Source organism: Sesamum indicum, linkage group LG9 (assembly GCF_000512975.1).
Source record: "Sesamum indicum cultivar Zhongzhi No. 13 linkage group LG9, S_indicum_v1.0, whole genome shotgun sequence".
Lineage (NCBI taxonomy): Eukaryota > Viridiplantae > Streptophyta > Magnoliopsida > Lamiales > Pedaliaceae > Sesamum > Sesamum indicum.
Window position 1 is genome coordinate 1,951,418 of NC_026153.1, and position 21,191 is coordinate 1,972,608.

General features: G+C 34.0%; 3 protein-coding genes across 6 annotated transcripts in view; 1 reads left to right on the forward strand and 2 right to left on the reverse strand.

Annotated features, from left to right (window-relative positions):
• Window positions 3,136-6,790, forward strand: LOC105170271. Of its 2 annotated transcripts, none has more exons than XR_848481.2 (5): window positions 3,136-4,313; window positions 4,464-4,635; window positions 4,740-4,832; window positions 5,844-5,940; window positions 6,054-6,787. XR_848481.2 is itself a non-coding variant. In XM_011090951.2 (5 exons), coding segments are annotated over exons 1-5 (330 nt in total). In that variant the 5' UTR covers window positions 3,136-4,297; the 3' UTR covers window positions 6,055-6,790. The 2 variants fall into 2 exon arrangements, 1 of the variants encoding a protein (XP_011089253.1); XM_011090951.2 differs by having other exon boundaries at window positions 4,513-4,635; window positions 6,054-6,790.
• LOC105170272 (ruBisCO large subunit-binding protein subunit alpha) lies at window positions 10,823-15,222 on the reverse strand. Its single transcript, XM_011090954.2, has 9 exons — window positions 15,041-15,222; window positions 14,742-14,931; window positions 13,818-13,939; window positions 13,492-13,699; window positions 13,231-13,376; window positions 12,779-13,085; window positions 12,052-12,503; window positions 11,270-11,497; window positions 10,823-11,136 (listed from the first exon to the last, which is right to left on the reverse strand). The coding sequence occupies exons 1-9, from the start codon at window positions 15,095-15,097 to the stop codon at window positions 11,053-11,055; spliced, it is 1,794 nt and encodes a 597-aa protein (XP_011089256.1). The 5' UTR covers window positions 15,098-15,222; the 3' UTR covers window positions 10,823-11,052.
• LOC105170274 (OTU domain-containing protein DDB_G0284757) overlaps window positions 15,633-21,191 on the reverse strand; it is a 5,991-nt gene continuing 432 nt past the window's right edge. Inside the window, exons 1-12 of one of the 3 annotated variants that reach the window (XM_020696549.1) lie at window positions 21,145-21,172; window positions 19,826-20,194; window positions 19,561-19,733; window positions 18,571-18,644; window positions 17,795-17,849; window positions 17,618-17,692; window positions 17,437-17,510; window positions 17,302-17,350; window positions 17,089-17,173; window positions 16,794-16,850; window positions 16,396-16,489; window positions 15,633-16,317 (exon numbers count right to left, since the gene is read on the reverse strand). In XM_020696549.1, coding sequence (XP_020552208.1) covers window positions 16,404-16,489; window positions 16,794-16,850; window positions 17,089-17,173; window positions 17,302-17,350; window positions 17,437-17,510; window positions 17,618-17,692; window positions 17,795-17,849; window positions 18,571-18,644; window positions 19,561-19,733; window positions 19,826-20,162 — 1,065 coding nt within the window. In that variant the 5' untranslated portion in view covers window positions 20,163-20,194; window positions 21,145-21,172 and the 3' untranslated portion in view covers window positions 15,633-16,317; window positions 16,396-16,403. Of the gene's footprint in view, window positions 16,318-16,395; window positions 16,490-16,793; window positions 16,851-17,088; window positions 17,174-17,301; window positions 17,351-17,436; window positions 17,511-17,617; window positions 17,693-17,794; window positions 17,850-18,570; window positions 18,645-19,560; window positions 19,734-19,825; window positions 20,195-21,144; window positions 21,173-21,191 lie in introns of those variants that run through there. The other 2 variants (XM_011090956.2, XM_011090955.2) reach the window with 2 other exon arrangements.

Consider the following 21,191-nt stretch of genomic DNA (forward strand, 5'->3'; position numbering starts at 1 on the left):
TATTATATTTTTTTACAAGGATATTTTGGTTATTTCACCAAAAATGGATGAAAACCTAACGGATTGCGCTAATTGTTAGATGGTCGTTAAATTCAAGAGAGTAAGAGAGTATCAATAATTTTTCAAACAACAAAGAGGTATTCGTAATTGTGTCAAACTTTAATAGAGGTCGTTATAATTTACCATATAGATAAATTAATGTAAAACTTTAGGTGAGCTAAAAATTTGTAATTATTGAAGTCTGAATTTAATTATACATCACTTCTTTAAATAAAAAAAATAATATTATGTTGATATAAATTAAAAATAAATTTAGAACAAAGACGGTATTTTTTAAAACTTTTTAGATGAGTCTTCTGGTTCAACTAGTATCTGGTGTAGCAACATCATTTAATTCCATATTCAATTCCTTATGGGTTCTTTTTTTTCCCCCACTTTTCGCTTGAACAATTATAGGCACATAATTTTAAAGATCTAAAAGTGATTTTATGATTTTTTTAAATCTTTACTATTATAAAAAAAGACATATTATAGACATAAAGTGTGGCGATATTGACACTAGTTCACAAATTTTATATTTTCTCAAAAATACCATTCAATTGATAAGAAAATTAATTTATCAACTTCTCAAGTTTTACAGTTAACTTATAACTCTCCATTAATATTTTTTATTTTTTATTTATAATATATTTTAAAGCATAAAAAATTATTTTTTGTTATATGTAGATAAAATTGTGCGTTATAATAACTAGATATATATATATATATATATATATAAATATATAGGAACATGAGTTATTCTCCTTTTTTCACATTAATTAATTTCTTTTTTTGGAGGGGGGGAGTTATCATTTTAATAAGGGGTTTAATGCAATTACTCTATGTGATACTGTAAATGAACAAATTATCTTCTTATGAAAAAAAATTAGCAATTTATTTCCCTATCTAGAGGGGTAAATTATTTCATTTTAAAAAATATATGGCACAAATGGAGCAATTTATCCCCTATCTAGAGGGGTAAATTGCTTTATTTGAAAAAAATATAAGAAGATAAATTGTTAATTTTTTTATAAGAGATAATTTATTTATTTGCAATATTAGAGGGAATTGCTCAAAAAATCTGTCTGAAAGAGGTAAATAGTCAAAAGGAAATGGAGAGTCTGGTAAGTAGGACTAGTTTTGATTTCGATATTTCATTGTTTTGTTTAAAACAAAATATGTTATTCTTAATTGTGTCTTATTTCTTTTAAAATGAAATAAATACTGTTCTTGTAAGAAAATTTGTAAATGTATTTTCATAGTTAAGATTGTAAAGACCGAATGTTTTATTTGGATAAAAGGATTTAAATTTGAACAACAAAATATTTGGAAAAAAGAGTTCAAATTAAATAATTTCATATTAAATGAATTTGAAGTTCGTCATAATTCGATTACTAAAATAGTTCAAAATAGAAATAAAAAGATTTCAAATTATTAGAACAAGTGTACTGAATCTATTATTATCGATTTGAAATACTTTTAACTCCAAATATATTGAATTCAAACATAAAGTTTTTTATTTTTATTTTTCGAATGATATATATACTTTCATTTTTGTGGCCTAGGGTTGTTTTGTATGTCAATCTTGAACTCCATAGCCCTAATTAAATAATTAAAAAGAGATTTGGCATATAAATTAATATTGTTCCTAATTCAAGTAATTGTTGAAGTGAAAACAAATGATCTGGGACCTCTTGCAAAAGCAGAAGAATTACACTTTTAGTCCACTATTTAAGTCAAATTAGATTTTACCCCCAATTAAAATTAAACCTAATATTCACATTTGTTCCTAATCTTTTTCACTTTCCCTCATTTTAATGAATCTTTTGTTACCTAATAAAATGACACCCCCCCCCCCCATGATAGCATAAGGTAGAGATGTAGATTTAAGAAGGTGTAGCTCGTTGGGAGGCATAAGCCTAGTGTTCCCTAATAGCTGCTTCTAGGTAATTATTTCCTGTTAAATAATCATTTGGGATTAGACCTAATTAATGTTATTTGGATTCTGCACATTACCAAACAAGACTTGATGATTCGGAAAGCAGTGAGGAATTGTGTTTTTCGACCCCCCCGGTTTTTTGAGAAAACTTAGGTTATAATTTCTTAAAATAACTGAGACATGAATTAGGCACTAACATTGAAGAAAATATAAACATTAATGATAAATGAGTTATATTAATTAATGGCTAATGATTCACAAAATTAAATATATTAAACTTAACCAAAGTATATTTATAAAGATAATAGGGCAAATTAATGAGAGGAAATTAGGACAAAACTGAATATGACATATATTATATATCTCTCAAGACCAAAAATTGCAGTCAATATTTGACCTATATATATAATATAAAGTTCACAAATTAAAAAGTCTATAAGTTTCTAAAATCTTGAAATTGAAATCTCAATCAATTTGTGAACATTAATTTATTTTTATAATAAATTATTCATAGCTAATGTTTCTTATATGTAATTAGTTTATGGAATTGTTGTTCTATTTACTAGTCGGTATAATATTAATGTATTTATGATTTTCCTCGTCATTTAAAAAGAAGGGACTATGCCAATAAAACACTTAAGAATTTTTTAACAACTAATAAAAAATTAAAGGCATAAATATTAATGACTAATTGAGTAAACAAACTTATAAACTTATATATATGTGTATATATAGTCCCCCTTTATCATTTTAATCCCCCAGATATTGTTGATGTTGTGTATTGTGTGGTTGAAATGAAATGATAATTTTTGCTTGGTCCATGGACACCCTCTAGCCATGGATAACGAATCCATGGCATGTACCAGGGTGAGAGAGAGAGAGTGTGTGTGTGAGTGTTTAGGGTTTTGAAAAAAGATAACTGCTTTTTACACATAATCAGCATCACTGCAATATAAACTTTAATTTTTAATGTACTAAAGTACATTAGATGCCTCAACTATATATATCCTTAAAACCACCAGATATACATACATGAAATAATCTATATATGTATATATATACATGCCTTTGTATGTGTGTGTATATATATCCAAGAATCACCTTCCCCACAGTGTGAGTTCCCTAACCCTCTTCCCCCCCCCCCCCCCAACAAAACCCCCACACCCACCTACCTTACCCCTTTTCTTTCTTCCCCACACTCACACATAGATAGAGTAAATGAAGCCTAGCCTTTCAGATCTTAGTGTGTGTTCATGTTGCTTTTCTTCTTTTTCTTTTGATTTTTGCGCTGGTTTGATGTTCTTCCTTTGTATTTTGATTAGTCTGAATTATTTGCTTCTTGATCATCATCATCATGTCCATATATATATACATATATATATATATATATATCTTTCTCTTTCAGAGATGCTAATTTCCAGCAGTCAATATCAGAATATCAAGTAATTGTTTTAATCCTCTCTAGCTTTTCTGTATGTAAATTTTTTATTTATTTATGGTGGATTTAATTTACCAGCCGATCCACCAGCAAAAGATAAGGTTAATTGATGCTGGAATCTGGCCGAATAAATTTTCAAGCTTATAATTATCGTTTCAACAGTATCGGGTTGCTGCTTTCTTTATTGTTTTTTTGGAATATTGAAATGTGGCAATGGGCAAAAAAATTAAAATAAAAAAAAAAGAAAAAGAATAGGGTTGGTTTTTGTTTTCGCTTGTGTTGTCTGAAAATGAGTTCCGACCCGAGGAGCTAGATTCTTGTTTGCTACCGCCATCATCAAGTCATTTTCTTCACTATTTTGACCCACTGGTAATAAGCCACGCACATTGGCCTTTCTTCCTAGTAGTTTTTGATATTCTTTAGATGAACATAAATTTCAGTGGTTTCGTGTTTGTCTTAATTCAAACACCTCCACCCCACCCCCCACTCTCAATTCTATTTCACACACACACAACACACAGTTACATCACTTTTCTGGGATATTTTTTCTCAAGAAAATCCGATGAAAGTGTTTTTGGGTTTTAATTGATTTCTTAGCAAATCTTGGGGATTTCTTGCATGGATCTATAGATAAACAACTATGTATAAAGTCGTTGGTTTCTGGTGTGGCATCATCAAGATTCACAAACGAAGGCATATGGTTATGGCGAGGTGATGATATCATGAATCCCTCCTCTCTCTCTCTCTCTCTACACCAGAGCCTTTAGATGGTGAGAATCTTGATGATGCTGCATCGGCAATAAACGACTACCGAAGCAGTACAGATGGACGGTCGCAGGTGATCAAACAAGCCCAAAAAACCCTCGGTTCCGACATGATCAATGGTCGGATTTCTTGGTATTTTCTGGGAACTCAACACTTTACCAATTCCTTTCATTTCGATTCTCTCTCTCTCTCTCTCTCTCTCTCTCTCTCTCTCTCTCTCTCTCTCTCTCTGTGTAATAAATTTTCCTTTTTTCTCTTTTTGGTTTTTCCCCCCCTTATCAGCACTGTGAAAACCGACACGAGTGACTACTGACGGAACTTCACCCTGCAGATGAAACACTAACAGATCTGCGATTATTCTATCCTCTGCACAAGAAAAGGGATTTTTTTTTTCTGATTTATTTCCACGGAAATTTGGACATAATATCAAGAATTAATTTACCAGCTTCCAGGGGTATATATAATTCTCTTTTATTCTTACATTCTCTTTAACACTTAATTAATGCCTGATTCTTACTGCAAAATTCATGTGCTAGCTTGTTGATTTTTCCTTTTCAGGAAACGTAATTAAACTTGGAGAGCAGTGGAAGTGTGAAAGACCCGTTCTGGACAAAACTGATGAGAAAAGGGAACAGAAGTCAAGAACAGAAGGTAAGAAAAAATTGGTTAATTATTATCTAATTAAGTAATCAAACACCTCATGGAAATTTGATATTATTTATGTTTGGTTGTCTTGTCTGGAGGAGATTCAAACGGTGCTCGATTATTTTATGGACATTCTTGCAAAGTGGTTAATTTTATTCTGTGTTAATATTTCTGTTGAAAACTAATATATAGATTTCTTTAATTTATATCATGGTAGAAAACGTTGACAGAAACGTACGACTGCCATGGCTGTGTTCTTGCCCTCCCTCTTAACAATAAATGACCATCTCTTGTGTTGGTGGACCTAATCTTAGAACAACATCTTCCAACTTGGCCAATTGACATGTACTGGGTCTTCCATCCACCCTGAAAGGTTCACTGCGCCAGTTCCAGTTAAAAATTTCATTAAGGTGTGATTTTTTAGTCCATCCATGTTCTTGTCTGGCTTCTTTCAGTACTGTCAAAATTCTAAAACTCCAATTCGTTCGACTAAAATCTAAGCTAATTACATAGTAAGAGTATTATACTTGATGATAGAGTAATAAATAATATGAGAAGTTTAATAACACTTGTATTATGATTGAGGTTAATTAATAAACTTGATTTAAGGAAGAGTTTTCCTTGTCCTATCTTTTTATTAAGCATACATAAACCTAATTAGGTCAGGCCATTAAGCAACATAGGAAATCCTTGTCCTAAGATGAAATCAGAGTATCTTCTTTTTCATTTGTTCAGAAATAACACTACAAATGAAACTGTACGAGATGCAAAGAACCCTATTATACGTACAAATTAGTCAGTTAACATAATTAATATATATATATATATATATATGAGTAGTGTCATTGCATAGTTAATTTGCATATATCATCAGTTTAATCAGTTATTTGTTGTTCGAAAGAAACATTTGGAGTGATGCTTTGTTGTGGATATCGATTTGCCATCACAATTTCATGTGATATTCTTGAATTTCATTTCTTCGATTTGTTTCTATATATGATCGGGGAAATACTGCAGACCCGATGCACTTGATGGAATCTAACGAGCATGATCAAATCAAAAATACTGGTCAGGACATTGCTCAACTAATTCTTGCAGCTCCACCGACATATTAGTAAGTTCAGTACTCTCCACTAAATTAAGGATTGTAGACGTTAGTCATGATTAGTGCGTATAAAGTGGTGAGTTTTGCATCCTCATCGAAGTCGGAACATGTGATATTTACAGGCAATGAGTTACTCGGATTCGGACATTTCTTGTTCACCCAAGTTGATCAATCTTGCCTTCGCTCTTGATGAGGTTGTAATCGATCCCGTCAAAAAGTCGAGCTCTCTCTCTATAAAACTGTTTTTTGTCACCTAATAATATACGTGCTTAGAATCCAATATACATCGAATACAAGATGAAGTATGGAACTAATCAAAATCCAGGATTAATCAAATTAATGCTCATTCGAATTATTTAATTATGTTCATCATGTAATTATGCCAGCATTGTATAATCCTCGTACTGAGTCATAGTTTATTAATTAATAATAGCAGGATCAAGAGACACACATACTAATTGTCCTGTAATATATATTGTACGTAGAATGTAATGTGTATATATATATGATGCAGGCATTTCCCTGTCTAACCCTTTTTCTTTTATATATATATATGAAAAAGTTTCCGTTTCATTCGTACATCACATCAGATCATAACCCCACAGACCACTAACTTATGGCTGAAGTAAGACATGGTACAAAGTTGTTCACAGATATTGGACTATATATCATTTTGGAGCTACAAAAGACTTTTTTCCTACATTTGTAATATTTAAAAATACAGTTTTAAAATTTGTGTTGAATATTATAGATCGCGGTCAAATAGATTGACGTAATATATAGCCAGAGTATTTTTTTTATGATTTTTAATTATAATTAATATTTTGGCCATACATGCTAAAATAATAACCAATAATTACGGTGTAGTTATGATTAATTACTATCCATCATAATTTTTTTGTCTCTTGATCATATCAATTAATCATGTCCAAATGTCATATTTTGTACAAATATTGGTGTAATACTATTTTAATAGTAGTATCAGTTTTTAATTCTAGAGGTCAGGTCTTTCACACTAATTTCAGCATACGATTCCATAATGGCAAGTTGTAATTAGACATGCATGTGATCTATTAATTTCAATATGAATGTCACCTTGATCATTGACAACGTTAATGGTAAAAGATCTTTCATCGCATTTTGCTGACTCATTAATTACATATTAGTATATCAATACAGTATAACACGAAGGTGTAATAGAAAATTCTTATCAAACATGAACGACTAAATTGTATAGGTTTTAGGAATCTTGATCAAGACGATCCCACGTGGTACAAGTCTCACAAAGATACTAAAAATGCTCCTCTTCCGGCACTTATAAAATACCCAACAACGTTAATAATTTTTCCGGAGTAGCAATAAAGTGAAAGACGTTTATGTATGCAGGTCCTTGAATTTGAAGAGGTGTGGTCCAAGACCAAAGGAGGATGCTTTAATGCAAATCTTGGACCATTTTTTGTCATTGTCAAGAGATCTTATGGTACAAATGAGATCAATTTTAAATAGAGAAGAAAAAGTGGTGATGCATGGGAAATTCGATGCCACTCATTGGATTTGTTATTATTTTTATGGATCTAACGGTTTACAGGGTAATTTTTTGTTTTTTTTTTTTTTTGGTTTTGTTGAAAAATGTCGTTTTTGTTTTTGATATCACAATTATAGTGAGTGTTGCTTTTGTAACCATAAAATACAAAAACACTTCATTTTGATCCCAAGTTAATGATATAGGCCATGTGTCTCCCACGTGGCCGTTAACGACGTTAACTCTTATTAGCTCACATGACTTTGACTGATTTTGACATCAAAGGCCTTTTTAATGGTACAAAAAAGAAAATGTGTTTTCTCGGTACCATTAAAAGAAAAAAAATATTTTGATTAATTTTGGCCACAAACTATAAGATTTTTTTTGTTTTACAAAAATAAAAATATTAGAAATTTTTTATTTAAATATATATAATAAATAGTTCTACAATTATAATTATTTTCATTTTAAATAATTTCTAGGATCTATTTTAATATTTTTAAAATTAAATTATTATTTGGTCTAAGAGTATATTAATATTTGAGCACAAACTATAAAAGTAAAAATTATTTTTTAATTAAAGTATTAGATAATTTTTATTAAATAGTAAATTAAATTTTAAATTATAATTATTTTCATTCAAGAGAAATAAAATTAAGATTTATTTCTTATTTTTTTTTGTCAAAGTTTATTAAAATATTTTTAGAATAAAAAATAATTAAAATATGCTAGAATTGATCTAAAATTAAAAAATATACTTATAAGTTATAAACTAATTTATTATTTATATTAAAATAAAATTTCTTTATTTTTTAAGTCAAAGTTTATTAAAATATTTTCAAATAATTTATAATAAAGATTCAATTTAAAAAAAATAATAGTTGCCACATTTTATCTCGGATGTAAATAATTTAATTTAAAAATTAATTTATTATTAAATAAAAAATTATCTATACATTTACCCAAAAAATAAATTTTACTTTTTATAGTTTATGCTCAAATACTAATATACTCTTACTTAAATAATAATTTAATTTCAAAAATAGTAAAATAGATCCTAGAAATTATCTGAAATAAAAATAATTATAATTTTAGAATTATTTATTATATATATTAAAATAAAAATTTTCTAATATTTTTTTTATAAAAAATAAAAAATATTCTTATAGTTTGTGGCAAAAGTTGGTCAATTTTTTTTTTCTTTTAATGGTACAAAAAAATATACTTCATTGGTCAATTTTTTTTTTCTTTTAATGTTAAAAAAAAATATACTTCTTTTTTTTAATTTTTTGATACCATAAAACAGGACTTTTGAAGTTAAAATCAGTCAAAGTCACATGAACCAATAAGAGTTGACAGTCATTAATAGCCACGTGCGAGCCACATGGTCTTTTCTGTTAACTTGGGACAAAAAAGGCGTATTTTTGTGTTTTATGGTACTAAAAGCGACACTTGCAACGATTGTGGTACAAAAAATAAAAATAATCTTTTCTAACGAGACCAAGAAAGAATTTTGGCCCGATTTATAATTCTATATATTCAATGCTTTAGAAAACTATATTATTTTCAAACACTTTTGTTGGACCTCATCTTTGATTGTACAAATATAGAAATCTCAACGGACGAAAACTACTGTTTCGGTCGTGTTACGTCTATACCTATTTGGATGTATCCGATCAAGTGGGATTTAATCTTGATAGACTCAAATTTCATTGTTAGTCGTGTTTATTTTAATTTAATTTTTTTTTCTCAAAAGAGTAAAAAATCATTGGTTGTTAATCTTGCTGCGTATAATGATCTATCCATACGTAAATGATCAAGTGGAATTTTATACCAAAAATCTTTGTTAATCGTGTTACGTAATTTATTCAGACATATCTAATCAAATGAAATTTGATCTTGATAGCTTCAGAATGATTGTAAGTCGTGTTACGGCTAACCTATTTGGACATGTCCGATATCATTTGTTGTGCCCACATTGCAGCTGTGCTCCACATCCATTACTCGTTGGACGGACAATCAAATGGTGGGTGGAGGCTTTTAATTTGATCGTACGTAGTTAGGTTTTTTATTTCCTTAAAAGGTTTGCAGCCACACCACCAATCTTGTTAGTTATGGGCCTTAAAAGCGTGCTTTTAATTTCTATTGCTTTTTGTGCGAGTTTCACTAAATTAGTGGTGTTTTATGTTGGTGTCGGAATCATGATTCCCCGCTGTTTGGTCTTCGAGGTTTTTGAGGATATGATGAAGCAACAGGTCATGATGACTGCAGATGATTCCTTGGGGTTGGATAGCAATTATGATTTGCACAAAAGGCCACAGGATATATATATAGATAAAAACGTGTTTGGAACTAGTCAGGATATTCATATAGAAATTCTGAAATTTGTTTACATTCAACTATTTATATAATAAATATTACGGGTAATTATATTGATCTCCCTTAAAATTTGGTATAAGGATATTGTAGACTTTTTCTACTGGTTTAAAAAATTATAATTACTATCCGTAATGTTTATTTTCGTCTAACAAATAAATTTCTCGATTAGTCGAAGTTTTTCGAACTTACTATATTAACAAAAAATTAAATAAAAAATCATATTTAGCTCCAATTGAATTATTACTAACTTATTACAGATCAAACAAATATTTTTCTAACCAAATTATCCTTGTACATATGTTCCCACGTTAATGAATGTGAGGAGAAATATATACATCCTTACAAAAGTAGTTTGGTTAGAAAAAAAATTATTGACCTGCAATAAATCACTATTAAGTTAATTCAGGTAGGGGCGGGGGTAAATATGAATTTTTCATTCTATTTTTTTGGCTAATATTAACAAATTCAATAAATTTTAACTAATGAATTAATCTATTTATTAAAACAAAAACAAATATCATAGATATACCGAATATAATTTCTCAAGTCACAGAGAGTCTGCGTGTAGTAACACTAACCTCAACAAATATCGGTGTAATCCATAAATATCATTATACTCAATCTATAATTATTGTATAATATATTTATTATATGATTAATTATTTCTCCTAATTATAACTAATAGTACTTGATGGGAATCAACTTTGTATGGCTGCCGTAACATAATTTGGTAACACCTCACAAAGTCAAAGTGGATTACCAGCTAACCCTGCCAACAAATGTGTTGGTTTATTGCCCTCTCGTCCAACGAAAGAATAATTAACCTCCCGCCAACATCCAAAAATTCAGAGAAAAATTTTGCAATATCAGTCTAAAACTATCAGATTATTGTCAAGTCAGTCCCCTCACGGCTCACAATTAGTGTTCAGGTTGTCTTCCCAAGTAACCTGATCCGAGTCCTTCAAAGTTAGTGAATCTACTGCAAGCACGTTGAAGGGCTCTCAAGATTTATTGTCTAATGCTTCAAGGATCGAATTTTGGACGAGTACCAGTTACACTTGAATCCATCAAATGACAAAACTGTTTACACTTTCACCTCAAATCCTCAAAACCCATCACAATGGCAGGATCTATCCCTCTAATCGATAACACGAGATCTCTCACGTAGACCTAACCCGGTACTCAGACGTATCCTACACAAAAACTACATAATCGTTTGATCACACAGAGTAATAGCCGTCACTGCCTTGTTGAGCTCCAGCTGCTGCTGCTGCTGCAGGTGTTTTTGGCTTGGGTTTCTCCACCACAATGGCTTGGGGGGACCCCCTACACAAAAACTACATAATCGTTTGATCACACAGAGTAATAGCCGTCACTGCCTTGTTGAGCTCCAGCTGCTGCTGCTGCTGCAGGTGTTTTTGGCTTGGGTTTCTCCACCACAATGGCTTGGGTGGTGAGCACCATACCGGCGACGGAAGCTGCATTTTGCAAGGCACATCTTGTCACCTTGGCTGGGTCGATAACTCCAGCTTCTACCAAATTCTCGTATGCATCAGTCATTGCATTATAACCAAACTCCCATTCACCAGCCTTCACTTTGTCGACGACCACCTCACCTTCAACCCCAGCATTTTGAGCAATCAAAGATGCGGGTGCTATTAGCGCCTGCAAACATGGTATTGTAGTTCAGCATCAAATTACGCAAAGATCAAAAAGAGAATAAGTGATACTATTCACTTGACAAATTGGGAAACTGGAGAGAGTAACTCTGTTCGGCCTAGCTAATAATGTCTCAAACTCTTTCCTATTTTCCATTAAGGTGGACGTAACAAATTGCCAATTTGAAGTAAATCTATCTCAAAACCATTGATCCTCTCGCAGGCCTAATACCTCCAAAGCTCATCACTGGCCTACAAGAAACATACAAACACTCACATATACACTGCAGTAGGAGGCCAAGCCTACATAAATTTTCAACCAATGCTGGAACACAAGATCCTTGGATATATATCAAGTAAACAGTGTCATCAAAAGCATTCAAATTAAATAACAAACTAACAGCATGTAACGGATATGTAGGACACATATGTATGTATGTAGCATGTATCGCTAGTTAGCGTGGAGTGTGTGTGTATGTGTGTGTGTTGATGTATCAAGAACGCAAGCTATTAGGCTTATTAGCTAATTGTCCCATATCATGATAGAAGAACACCATTTACCTTTTGGATAATATCAGCACCTAGTCGCTCATCTGCGTCTTCGAGCTTGTCCTTGATGGCAGGAACATGAGTTGAGAGATGGACTAGTGCAGCACCACCACCTGGCACAATACCTTCCTCAATGGCAGCAAAAGTTGCATTCTTAGCATCCTCAATGCGAAGTTTGCGGTCCTCAAGTTCAGTTTCTGTTGCAGCACCAACTTTGATTACAGCAACCCCACCAGAGAGTTTTGCGATTCTTTCAGCAAGTTTCTCAGAGTCATAAACTGAATCAGTCTCAGACAACTCCTTTTTAAGTTGAGCGATCCTAGCCTGCAGCTCATCCTTTGATGCAGCATCAGCGATGATGGTTGTGGATTCTTTGTTGATTGTAATCTTTCTTGCCGAACCCAACTGGTCTATATCAGTATTCTCCACTAGCAAGCCCAAATCAGTAGCTTGATATTCCGCCCCTGAAATATGGCAGTATATAAGATGAAAATTCTGCACACCAGTTCACACCCATATGTTTGATCAAAACCTGGAGATGATAAATTTACTAGGGCACTTGAGAAAAAGGAGTAATGATGCTCCCATTCACCTAGCATAAACCAACTTTGTTTCACTAACATTCTAGCTGAGCACTATCATTTGTTCAGGTGTTCAACTGATATGGCATGATGAATATGCAAGCTCTACAATCAGACAGAAACATCACATGGAAGTCTTCAGGAAGATCTCATTTTACCTGTCACAATGGCAATATCTTGAAGAAGGGCTTTTCTTCTTTCTCCAAAACCAGGTGCTTTGATGGCGGCCACATTCAAAATTCCTCGGAGCTTGTTTACAACAAGAGTAGCCAAAGCCTCCCCAGTAACATCTTCTGCAATAATAAGTAAAGGTGCTCGTAACTGTGTGGTCTTCTCTAGCAAGGGAATGATGTCCTTTATCGCAGAAATCTTCTGGTCTGTAACCAGTACTCTAGCATTCTCGAATTCAACAAGGAGCTTCTCAGGATTGGTAACAAACTGTGGGGATATGTATCCTCTATCAATCTGTAAGCCAAGGATGACAAACATTAGCCAAGGCAAACAACTTATATCTAGATGGTAAGAGACAGATGAATTTCAGAACCATATGAAAGACATCCATAAGTAGAAAAAACAAGAAGGGAACAGAAGCCTTCATGGTGTTACAGACCTCCATTCCTTCTTCTACATCGACAGTGGTCTCAAAGGAAGATGATGACTCAATGGATAAGACACCATCTGGTCCAACCTTGTCTATGGCATCAGCAATCATTGTACCAATACTCTCATCATTTCCCGCAGAGATCGATGCAATAGCTGCATTTTAGATTGTCACTGTAACATATTACTACTAGCTAATTGTGCCTGCCAATTAACGTTCATGAAACACGAGAGGCTAAAACGTTAGAACTGGCACTAAATGTTCACATACCTTTGATATCTTCTCGACCCTTAATGGGCCTGGCTTTGTTCTCAAGCTCATTAATCAAACCCTGCACAGTTTTATCAATGCCCTTCTTCAATGAAACTGGATTGGCACCAGAGGTAACGCTCAGAAGGCCAAGTTTGATGATTTCACGGGCAAGAACAGATGCCGTAGTAGTCCCATCACCTGCAGAATCGTTTGTCTTGCTAGCAACCTTCACACACAATTCAAAGTTTAGTAGAACAAGACAAACAATGATGTGGTAGTTAACACACAAAAAAGTAACAGTTAGTCACATCTCAAGTAATAGAAAAGGTGGGTTAAGAACCAACCTCCCTAATCAAAGCAGCACCAGCATTTTCCATAGCGTTAGGCAACTCTATGGCTCGTGCAATCGTTACCCCATCATTTACCACCTTCGGGGACCCAAATTCATCCAAGACAACATTCCTTCCTGCACAATTGTACACACAACTACAATAAGTGCATGAAGAATCTACACGAATCCAATAAACATGGACATGTTCTAAAGTGGTCATATCCATCAGAAATATGAAGCAGTGTTCACCAAATAATGTATACATCCTCTAAGCAAAAGGCCCTACATCACATTTACAAGGTTAAACGACGACTATAAATGTGTTTCCGTATTCATAATCAAGGGCCATAAATGTGTTGCACATTCATATAATTCAAGCCATACTAATGACAGAAGTTCATTTTGCACTAACCAACGAGAAAGAGCTAGAACAAAACCAGTTAGTACCAAGAAGGTGAATGATTGGCTGGAATAAAGCCTACCACACTAAATCGACAAGGTTAACTTTCAACCTAGTTCGTATCACCTAAATTAGGTTTTAACTTTTTCTAGCAACATGAAAAAGTACGTAAAATGCCACTGAATCCGCAAAACAAGGTTACAACAGGAGTGATATCTCTACAAAGATTTAAGCTCCCACAACAATAAACAACTGCAACAGAAAGGACTAATAACCACCATCTCCTGGAAACACCAGCAAAACATCTAGTACTTTGGACACTGAGTTCTGCCTTCAGCGCTAAAACTATCAAGATAATTATGGATATTAATACGATTTAATCAATGATATAATTACCAAAGACGTCCTATGCACTGTCTGAGAGATAAATAAACAGGTACTAGCATTCCTCATCAAACAATTCAGGCAAATTTAGCTAAAATCTCAACAAAACTAACAAGCAGATACACATATTGAGCAGTTATCCAAGAATTTTACCCCTGGGACCAAGAGTAAGACCGACAGCATCAGCAAGCTTATCAATACCGGACTGCATTGCAGCCCTGGACTTCTGGTCAAATGCAATTTCCTTAGCATTGGCCCTCACCACAAACCGATTCTTGGCTTGCTTCCGACCAAACTTCTGCCCCTGCTGCAATTGGCTCACTCTCCTATTCTTTAATCCTCCCTAAAACAAAAACCCGCAAATTTAAATTACATAAACAAACAAGAACAGCAAAAAACAAGGAAAAATAAAATCAAGAAAATGCTAAAAACAGAGAGAGTAGAGGTAGTACTTGTTTAGAAGGTGAAGGGAGGATGGAGGCAGTGGAGATAGCACTAGCTGAAGCCATCTTGCGGGAGACTGGAAGATGGGTATTGGTGGGTTTTTGCGGAGGATGTGGATAAGGCAAGAAGCAGGAGGAAAAAATGTGCTAAGGCCAAAGAAGTAGAGACTAGGGCTTATAGTGAGTGAGGGTCTTCCAGAAGATTCTTCTTTGGTTCGAGAACCGTTGAGATTTTGCTGCTCTGCCCACTCGGCACTCGGGCATTGCTTTGGCTTGGAGATTTTTGTCCTGAACCCATTTGTGTGCGCCTATTTTATTTTTAACAAAGAGATAAAATAAATAAAATAATGAGCTTCTTCTTTTGGAAAAATTAATAATAATAATAAATTGTAACAGTAATACATACTTCCTTTTCTCTTAATTTCAATTTCGAGATTGTTTTTATTTATTTTCCCAATCTTATAAAAACATACAAACATCAACTGTTACAAAATATCATCGTATTTGATACAAATTTGTTAACATTCTTAAACTATATTTGGACAGATCCATACATCACAAAATATAATTCAAACTTAAAACTTCTTGTGAAATAGCATTATACAATCAAATTCAAATAATTTATTATTATTAAATCCGTCATAGCATTGGATGATAGCCCTCAAAAGTAAACGTTAGCCAAATAAAAAAGGAAACCGTAGGCGTCGATCAAAATAAAGAGACAGATTTGGAACGATAAAAACGACATTGGTTGTTGCAGGCCTCCAACAATAGAAGGCAGAATACCGAATCAATAAGAATTCATACAGTGGAGAAGTAATCGACTTCAAATCCATTGCCATCTCTCTCTTACATGATAAAGCCAACCAGTGGTACTTAAAAAGGGGAAGGGACAATCTCATTCTCTGTCGGAATTATATTGAGCTATTAACGTCCTCCTCATATCTGTCTGATCTGTTAAGAGGAATTTTCCATCTCTGTCAGTGCAAACACTAAGCCAGTTCCAGCACCAAGTTATCCTAGACGGCCGTTAAGACAATCGCAAGAAAACACTACAGAGCTTTTCATGGATCCAGGCAATGTAAGAGTCAGTTTCACGGATCCAGACAATAGTTCCAAATAAACATACAAAGCAGAAATATTGCAGGGTTGAATAAGCACAAGAAATTAAAATTTCATGTTTCAGGATTTATTTTGTTCGGAAAGAATCAGATATAGTTGCATCGGCAGGAGCAAATGATTGGTATCAGAGATGCATGTTGTCTGATGGCATCCATGTTTGTGGCCTGTCCATGAACAGATTCAGAAATAGGCAACAATTAAAATAGTTAGCAGAGTCCAATGAGAATGAGGTGCCTGATTACCATTTTCATCAACTGTAATCATCTGGTAATTCGACATGCTCGTGTTGGGCAGCCTGCCACCTCTTCTTCTTCTTTGTCCGAAATGTGGGACAATCTGGAAAATAATGTAATACAAAGTACAGATGCACTGTTTTAGTTCCATGTCTGAGATAAATAAGTATGGAAACTTCAGATTCGTCTTTGCATAAGAAGTTGTTTGATTAGTACGCAAAAATACTAAGTCTTGAAGATAACATAAGAAAATATGCTCAATCTCCAATTATATGGCATCTTTTTGCATCTAACATGTGTTTGTCTTGGAAAAATCTTAATTCTGACTTTGGCTTCAGGAGAAAGAAAGTAATCCAAATTGTGTTTGAACGGAACATATTATTCAGGGACTAGGAAGTTGATAATACCTCCTTCCGGATATATTGAGTTGTAATGAACCTCTGCCCAGAAGCTCAAGAAAATAACTGCAGAACAAACAGGTAGGCGGGAATTGTCAGAGCAGAATAATATAATTTCCCATGTAAGTCACACAGACAACTATTGTGAGAAGTTTTTGCATTGAGCAATGAAAAAAGACAAGATGTAAAAGTCATTATGGTATCCAAACAATTGTTGGCTGAGAAAAATGGAAAGAAATAAGCAATGGCATATTGCAGATCTGCTAAACAAATACGACATACTGAGGATAGAGCAAGAATGTACCTCGTTCGGACTTTTGAACACTCGGTAGAATCTCAATGTAACAAGTATCCTTAAATGACGTTATCACAAATATTTTTATACCATACTGCAGAAAGTCAACATCGAGCATCAGTCAGCATTAATTGCTGGGTTGAAATAACCACACAGCAATAATTCAGTTAAGAAGGAAGACCCTTTGATAATAATAAGTCAGAAGATGCAAGAACAACGTACGGAATCAGCAGCCGCTTGCAAAGTGACATGATCTCCCCACTCTCCACTCCTAGAATTGTCCATCCCATAATGTAAGAAGTCAGTCAAATAGGGACAGAAATGAAACATCAAAATAATGATAGTGCAGAGACATACTTGGACATCTTTGACAGATAGTGTTCATAAGCCATGGGTACATATCCCTCGTATATCTCTGGGCAAGACCTAAGCTGGAAATTCAAATTGTTGCGGCAGAAGAGAGATTATTTCAGACAACATCAAGCTATATAACAGTTTCAGAAGAGCAGGGAGACATACATGCAAGAAAAGTATTAACCTGATTTACAACTTGTTGTCGGACAAATTTGTGGTGCTCAGGAGTGCGATAAAATTGGTCCGAAAGAGCTCGAAACTGGAAAAACTAAATCCTAGTTATTCATGTCTAGTGGCCGATTGTTATTTGAAATTTGAATATTGATGCCCAAGCTCTTCAATCTAAATAGAAAGGACTGACCTGGCAGTTACCATCGCCTTGAACCTTGAATTCTACCAGCTCGTACACCTGTAATCTACAGAAGATAACATTACCTGAGTGACATTTGCGATAGACAGCATAAGATTTATGCACAATGTATGATTAGAATTGCACTTAAGTAATATGAGAAAGTATATTATTCTTGATTCTGATGCAATCACCCAGTTAATAAACTAGATGCTGCAAAGACATCATCAGCCCCAAGGATGCTCTCAAGGAAAGTCATTCCTTGGTCAAGAGCGATCTTCCCTATCTCCCACCAAAACTAAAAGGAATATCTGAAGTTTATGTGAGGTGCAATATGTCAATAGTTTGATAAATTATGTGTTGTTTTTAACTAGGCCCCCTCTTTCGTTTTCAGAAAACTCGGATAAAGATTAGCATCTGAAAAGCCATCACCTGCCTAAAAACTACGGTTCTGTTAGTTTTTCAATTTTTCGCTATCTGAAAAACGGCAAATACCATCTCAAATGCTCGTCTATATCGTTACAAAACACATAGTTAAGTGTGTCTACCTTACCTTCATTTATCTTACACCAAAAACACACACTTGTCTCTATTGTTCTCTCTCTATGTTTAGAAAACAAGGATATAATTTGAGAACATTCACTATGCTTCCCTATTTGGTGGTGTGAAGTATGTGTCCAAATTGGGCAAATTGTTCAACAGTCTTCTATGTTTGAACATCATGTAAAGTTCTTTACTTAACAAAGTATAGTAGAGAAAGTATGCAAATTGGGACAAGTCTTTAATACCTGTCCAGAAGCCTTTGATGGTCTAAAGTTGCTTCATCTACTGAGGGTATTTCACCATTAATTTTTGGAATATGCTGCATAAATGAGGCACCGGTTGAACAGAAACATCAATTTCTCTCTTATTTTTTGCAATCGAGCAAGTGGAGTATGTTTAAATGTATCCAACTACAACTCAAGTGGACCTGACTGAAAAAAGTAGATTCTTTGCTGTCTATGAAATAATAAATGACAGATATAAAAAACACATGTGTTATATACTTCGTTTTACAGCTGAACCGGAATCATTTCTAATCCCATATACAAACAACCCATGGAGCCAAGCATAAATTTGGAACCAGAACACCTAGAGGGGCTTAAAGATAATAAAGGAAAAGTTGTGGGGAGAATCGGGATATCATATTGTTCCCCTTGTGTTTCTACTCTATCATGCACGACACTCGGAGTGTTAAACATGGACACGGCACTGAGATGTATGCAAAGACATTTGGGTGTGTCCAAAAACTAAAGCAGAAAGGAAAGTTTCCGATATGGCTAGGGGCACCAGCACGGCATACAGGCATAGGACATGGCTCATATTATATCTGACAAGTGTCAAACACTACTTGGGTTTTATCATGTTTTCAAAGTTTAGGAGTTGCAACAGAGGGAATAAAATAATCAAAATGTTCTAAAATAAGTAAATACAAATAGAACATCTATTTTCCATAACTGAACCTTTCCACTCAACACTGTTGTCCACATTTCACATTAGTTGATGTTAGACTTCATCAAAGCCATGAATGTCTTCTCTTTATAAATCTATACAAAATATACACATACATGCATGTATATACATATATATAATATATGTATGTATATATTGGAAGTACTGTAAAACTGTTAAGAATTATCATATCCTGTATCAATTTAGGTTATCTTCGCCTCATTGAATCCGCATCCTTGCATCATACTTATGCTACATGAACAAATACTTAATGGAGCTACACTTACAGGGATAGGAACCATCTGGTTCAACCTTTTGCCCACTTCCCCATCCAAAGCATGCTCATCCATCAGTTCTAGCGAATATGACCAGTCCTCCCCAGAATACGACTCATCTCCTGGGCTAGAACATGAAGCCGAAAGTCCCAACTCGGTTTCTTCTTCATGGAGACTATCATTTCCTACAAGTTGTAAGGAAATTTTTTAGAATCCACAAAAAGAAAGACACAGAGAAATTGGAGAAGAAAACTTGTCTGTTTGAAAGTTGGCCTACCATCAATAACATAACTGTAGTTTGCCAATGAGTGTGGAAACCAATCCTGAGAAACAAATGAAGGTTGTAGGTGTTCCGCCCCTTCTTGGAAAGACTTGATTGGTTCAGCTACTGAAAGTTGTGATAGTTCTTCTTGAAGACAGTTTACATTGAGGCCATGGCTTCCTGGGTAACTGCAGTCTGCATCGTACTGATAGCCTTTTAAGGAATAGCCAGGATAGCAGTCTGTATTATGTTGTCCGATCGAACCACAATACCCACAATTAGAATAAGGATCACCGTCAAAAAGCTGAAGCCCCCAACGAACAACATCAGGATCTTGCTCGTATGTCATCATGTTGAATATACAATCTCTCAATCAGAGTATTCCTGGCTCCAAAAACAACAAGAAGATTAATGGAAGCAGAGAATCAAGATCTGCAACCTTTAATATATCACGGAAACGTAAAATAAATAAACGACCTGTAGTAAATGGAAATTTATACGCAATGAAGAGGCACCCTACCAACCAATAACTTGACGATTAGCATGCGGTATTTGTGTTAGTCATCAAATAAAGTCAATGCAGGCTTTACAACCAAAGCATGAAAGAGAACATAATTGTGATAAGGTAGTCAATAAAGGACCTGGACATGAAACCATGAAAGTCAACCCAATATGATCCTCGAGGAAAGAGACAGCAACAAACAATTCTTACAGCATTCCTTAAAGGTTCATTAGTTTACATAAGTTTCGATGACTTTCTATTTAGAGCACTGGCAACATCTTCCAAACAACAACCATGAGATTGAGTGCATTCTCTCATACAAGCCTCTGCCGCCCCTTTAAACCTGGATCAACTCACAAACAATGACAAGTTTTCCCAAAAGTTCCACTTCCTCTAAATTCAAATGGATTACATTTACCATAATCGGACAGAGCCAGTTAGCAAATAGTTCCATTAGACTCAATCAATCATTTCTGCTGCCAGTGACCTGGAGAAATTAGACAATTTTGACATCCACACAATCTAGCAACACAATGACCTTTACTCTCATAGATCACATAACAAGCCTGCTAAGACGATACCATTCAAGAACTAAAAGCAAACTCCGTCACCTCTCTATTCTTTGCCACTTGTAGACATAATTCAGACCAATTTATCAGAGTAATACCCACAGAAACAAAACCTTAAAGCCAACCAGATCAATCCAAAACCTCAACACAAGTACATATAATTTAGTCCAAAAAAAGAAAACCAACATCACAACCCAATTCCAGACGTACGGAACAGAAATCAAAATCCCATCTGAAAATTAAGAGCTTTGCCCATCACTTACTCAAGTTCGGGGGGGACAGATAACTAATGAACCAATGTGTCGTGTAG

Bases quoted from the DNA above. Each gene is read 5' to 3' on its own strand.
- LOC105170271 (XM_011090951.2), top strand. The intron at 4,636-4,739 runs GTATATATAATT...TTTCCTTTTCAG, and splicing joins TAATTTACCAGCTTCCAGGG to GAAACGTAATTAAACTTGGA. The intron at 4,833-5,843 runs GTAAGAAAAAAT...GAAATACTGCAG, and splicing joins ACAGAAGTCAAGAACAGAAG to ACCCGATGCACTTGATGGAA.
- LOC105170272 (XM_011090954.2), bottom strand. From the start codon at position 15,097: ATGGCTTCAGCTAGTGCTATCTCCACTGCCTCCATCCTCCCTTCACCT. The intron at 14,932-15,040 runs GTACTACCTCTA...TTTTTGTTTTAG, and splicing joins TCCCTTCACCTTCTAAACAA to GGAGGATTAAAGAATAGGAG. The intron at 13,940-14,741 runs GTAAAATTCTTG...ACAATTGTGCAG, and splicing joins TCTTACTCTTGGTCCCAGGG to GAAGGAATGTTGTCTTGGAT.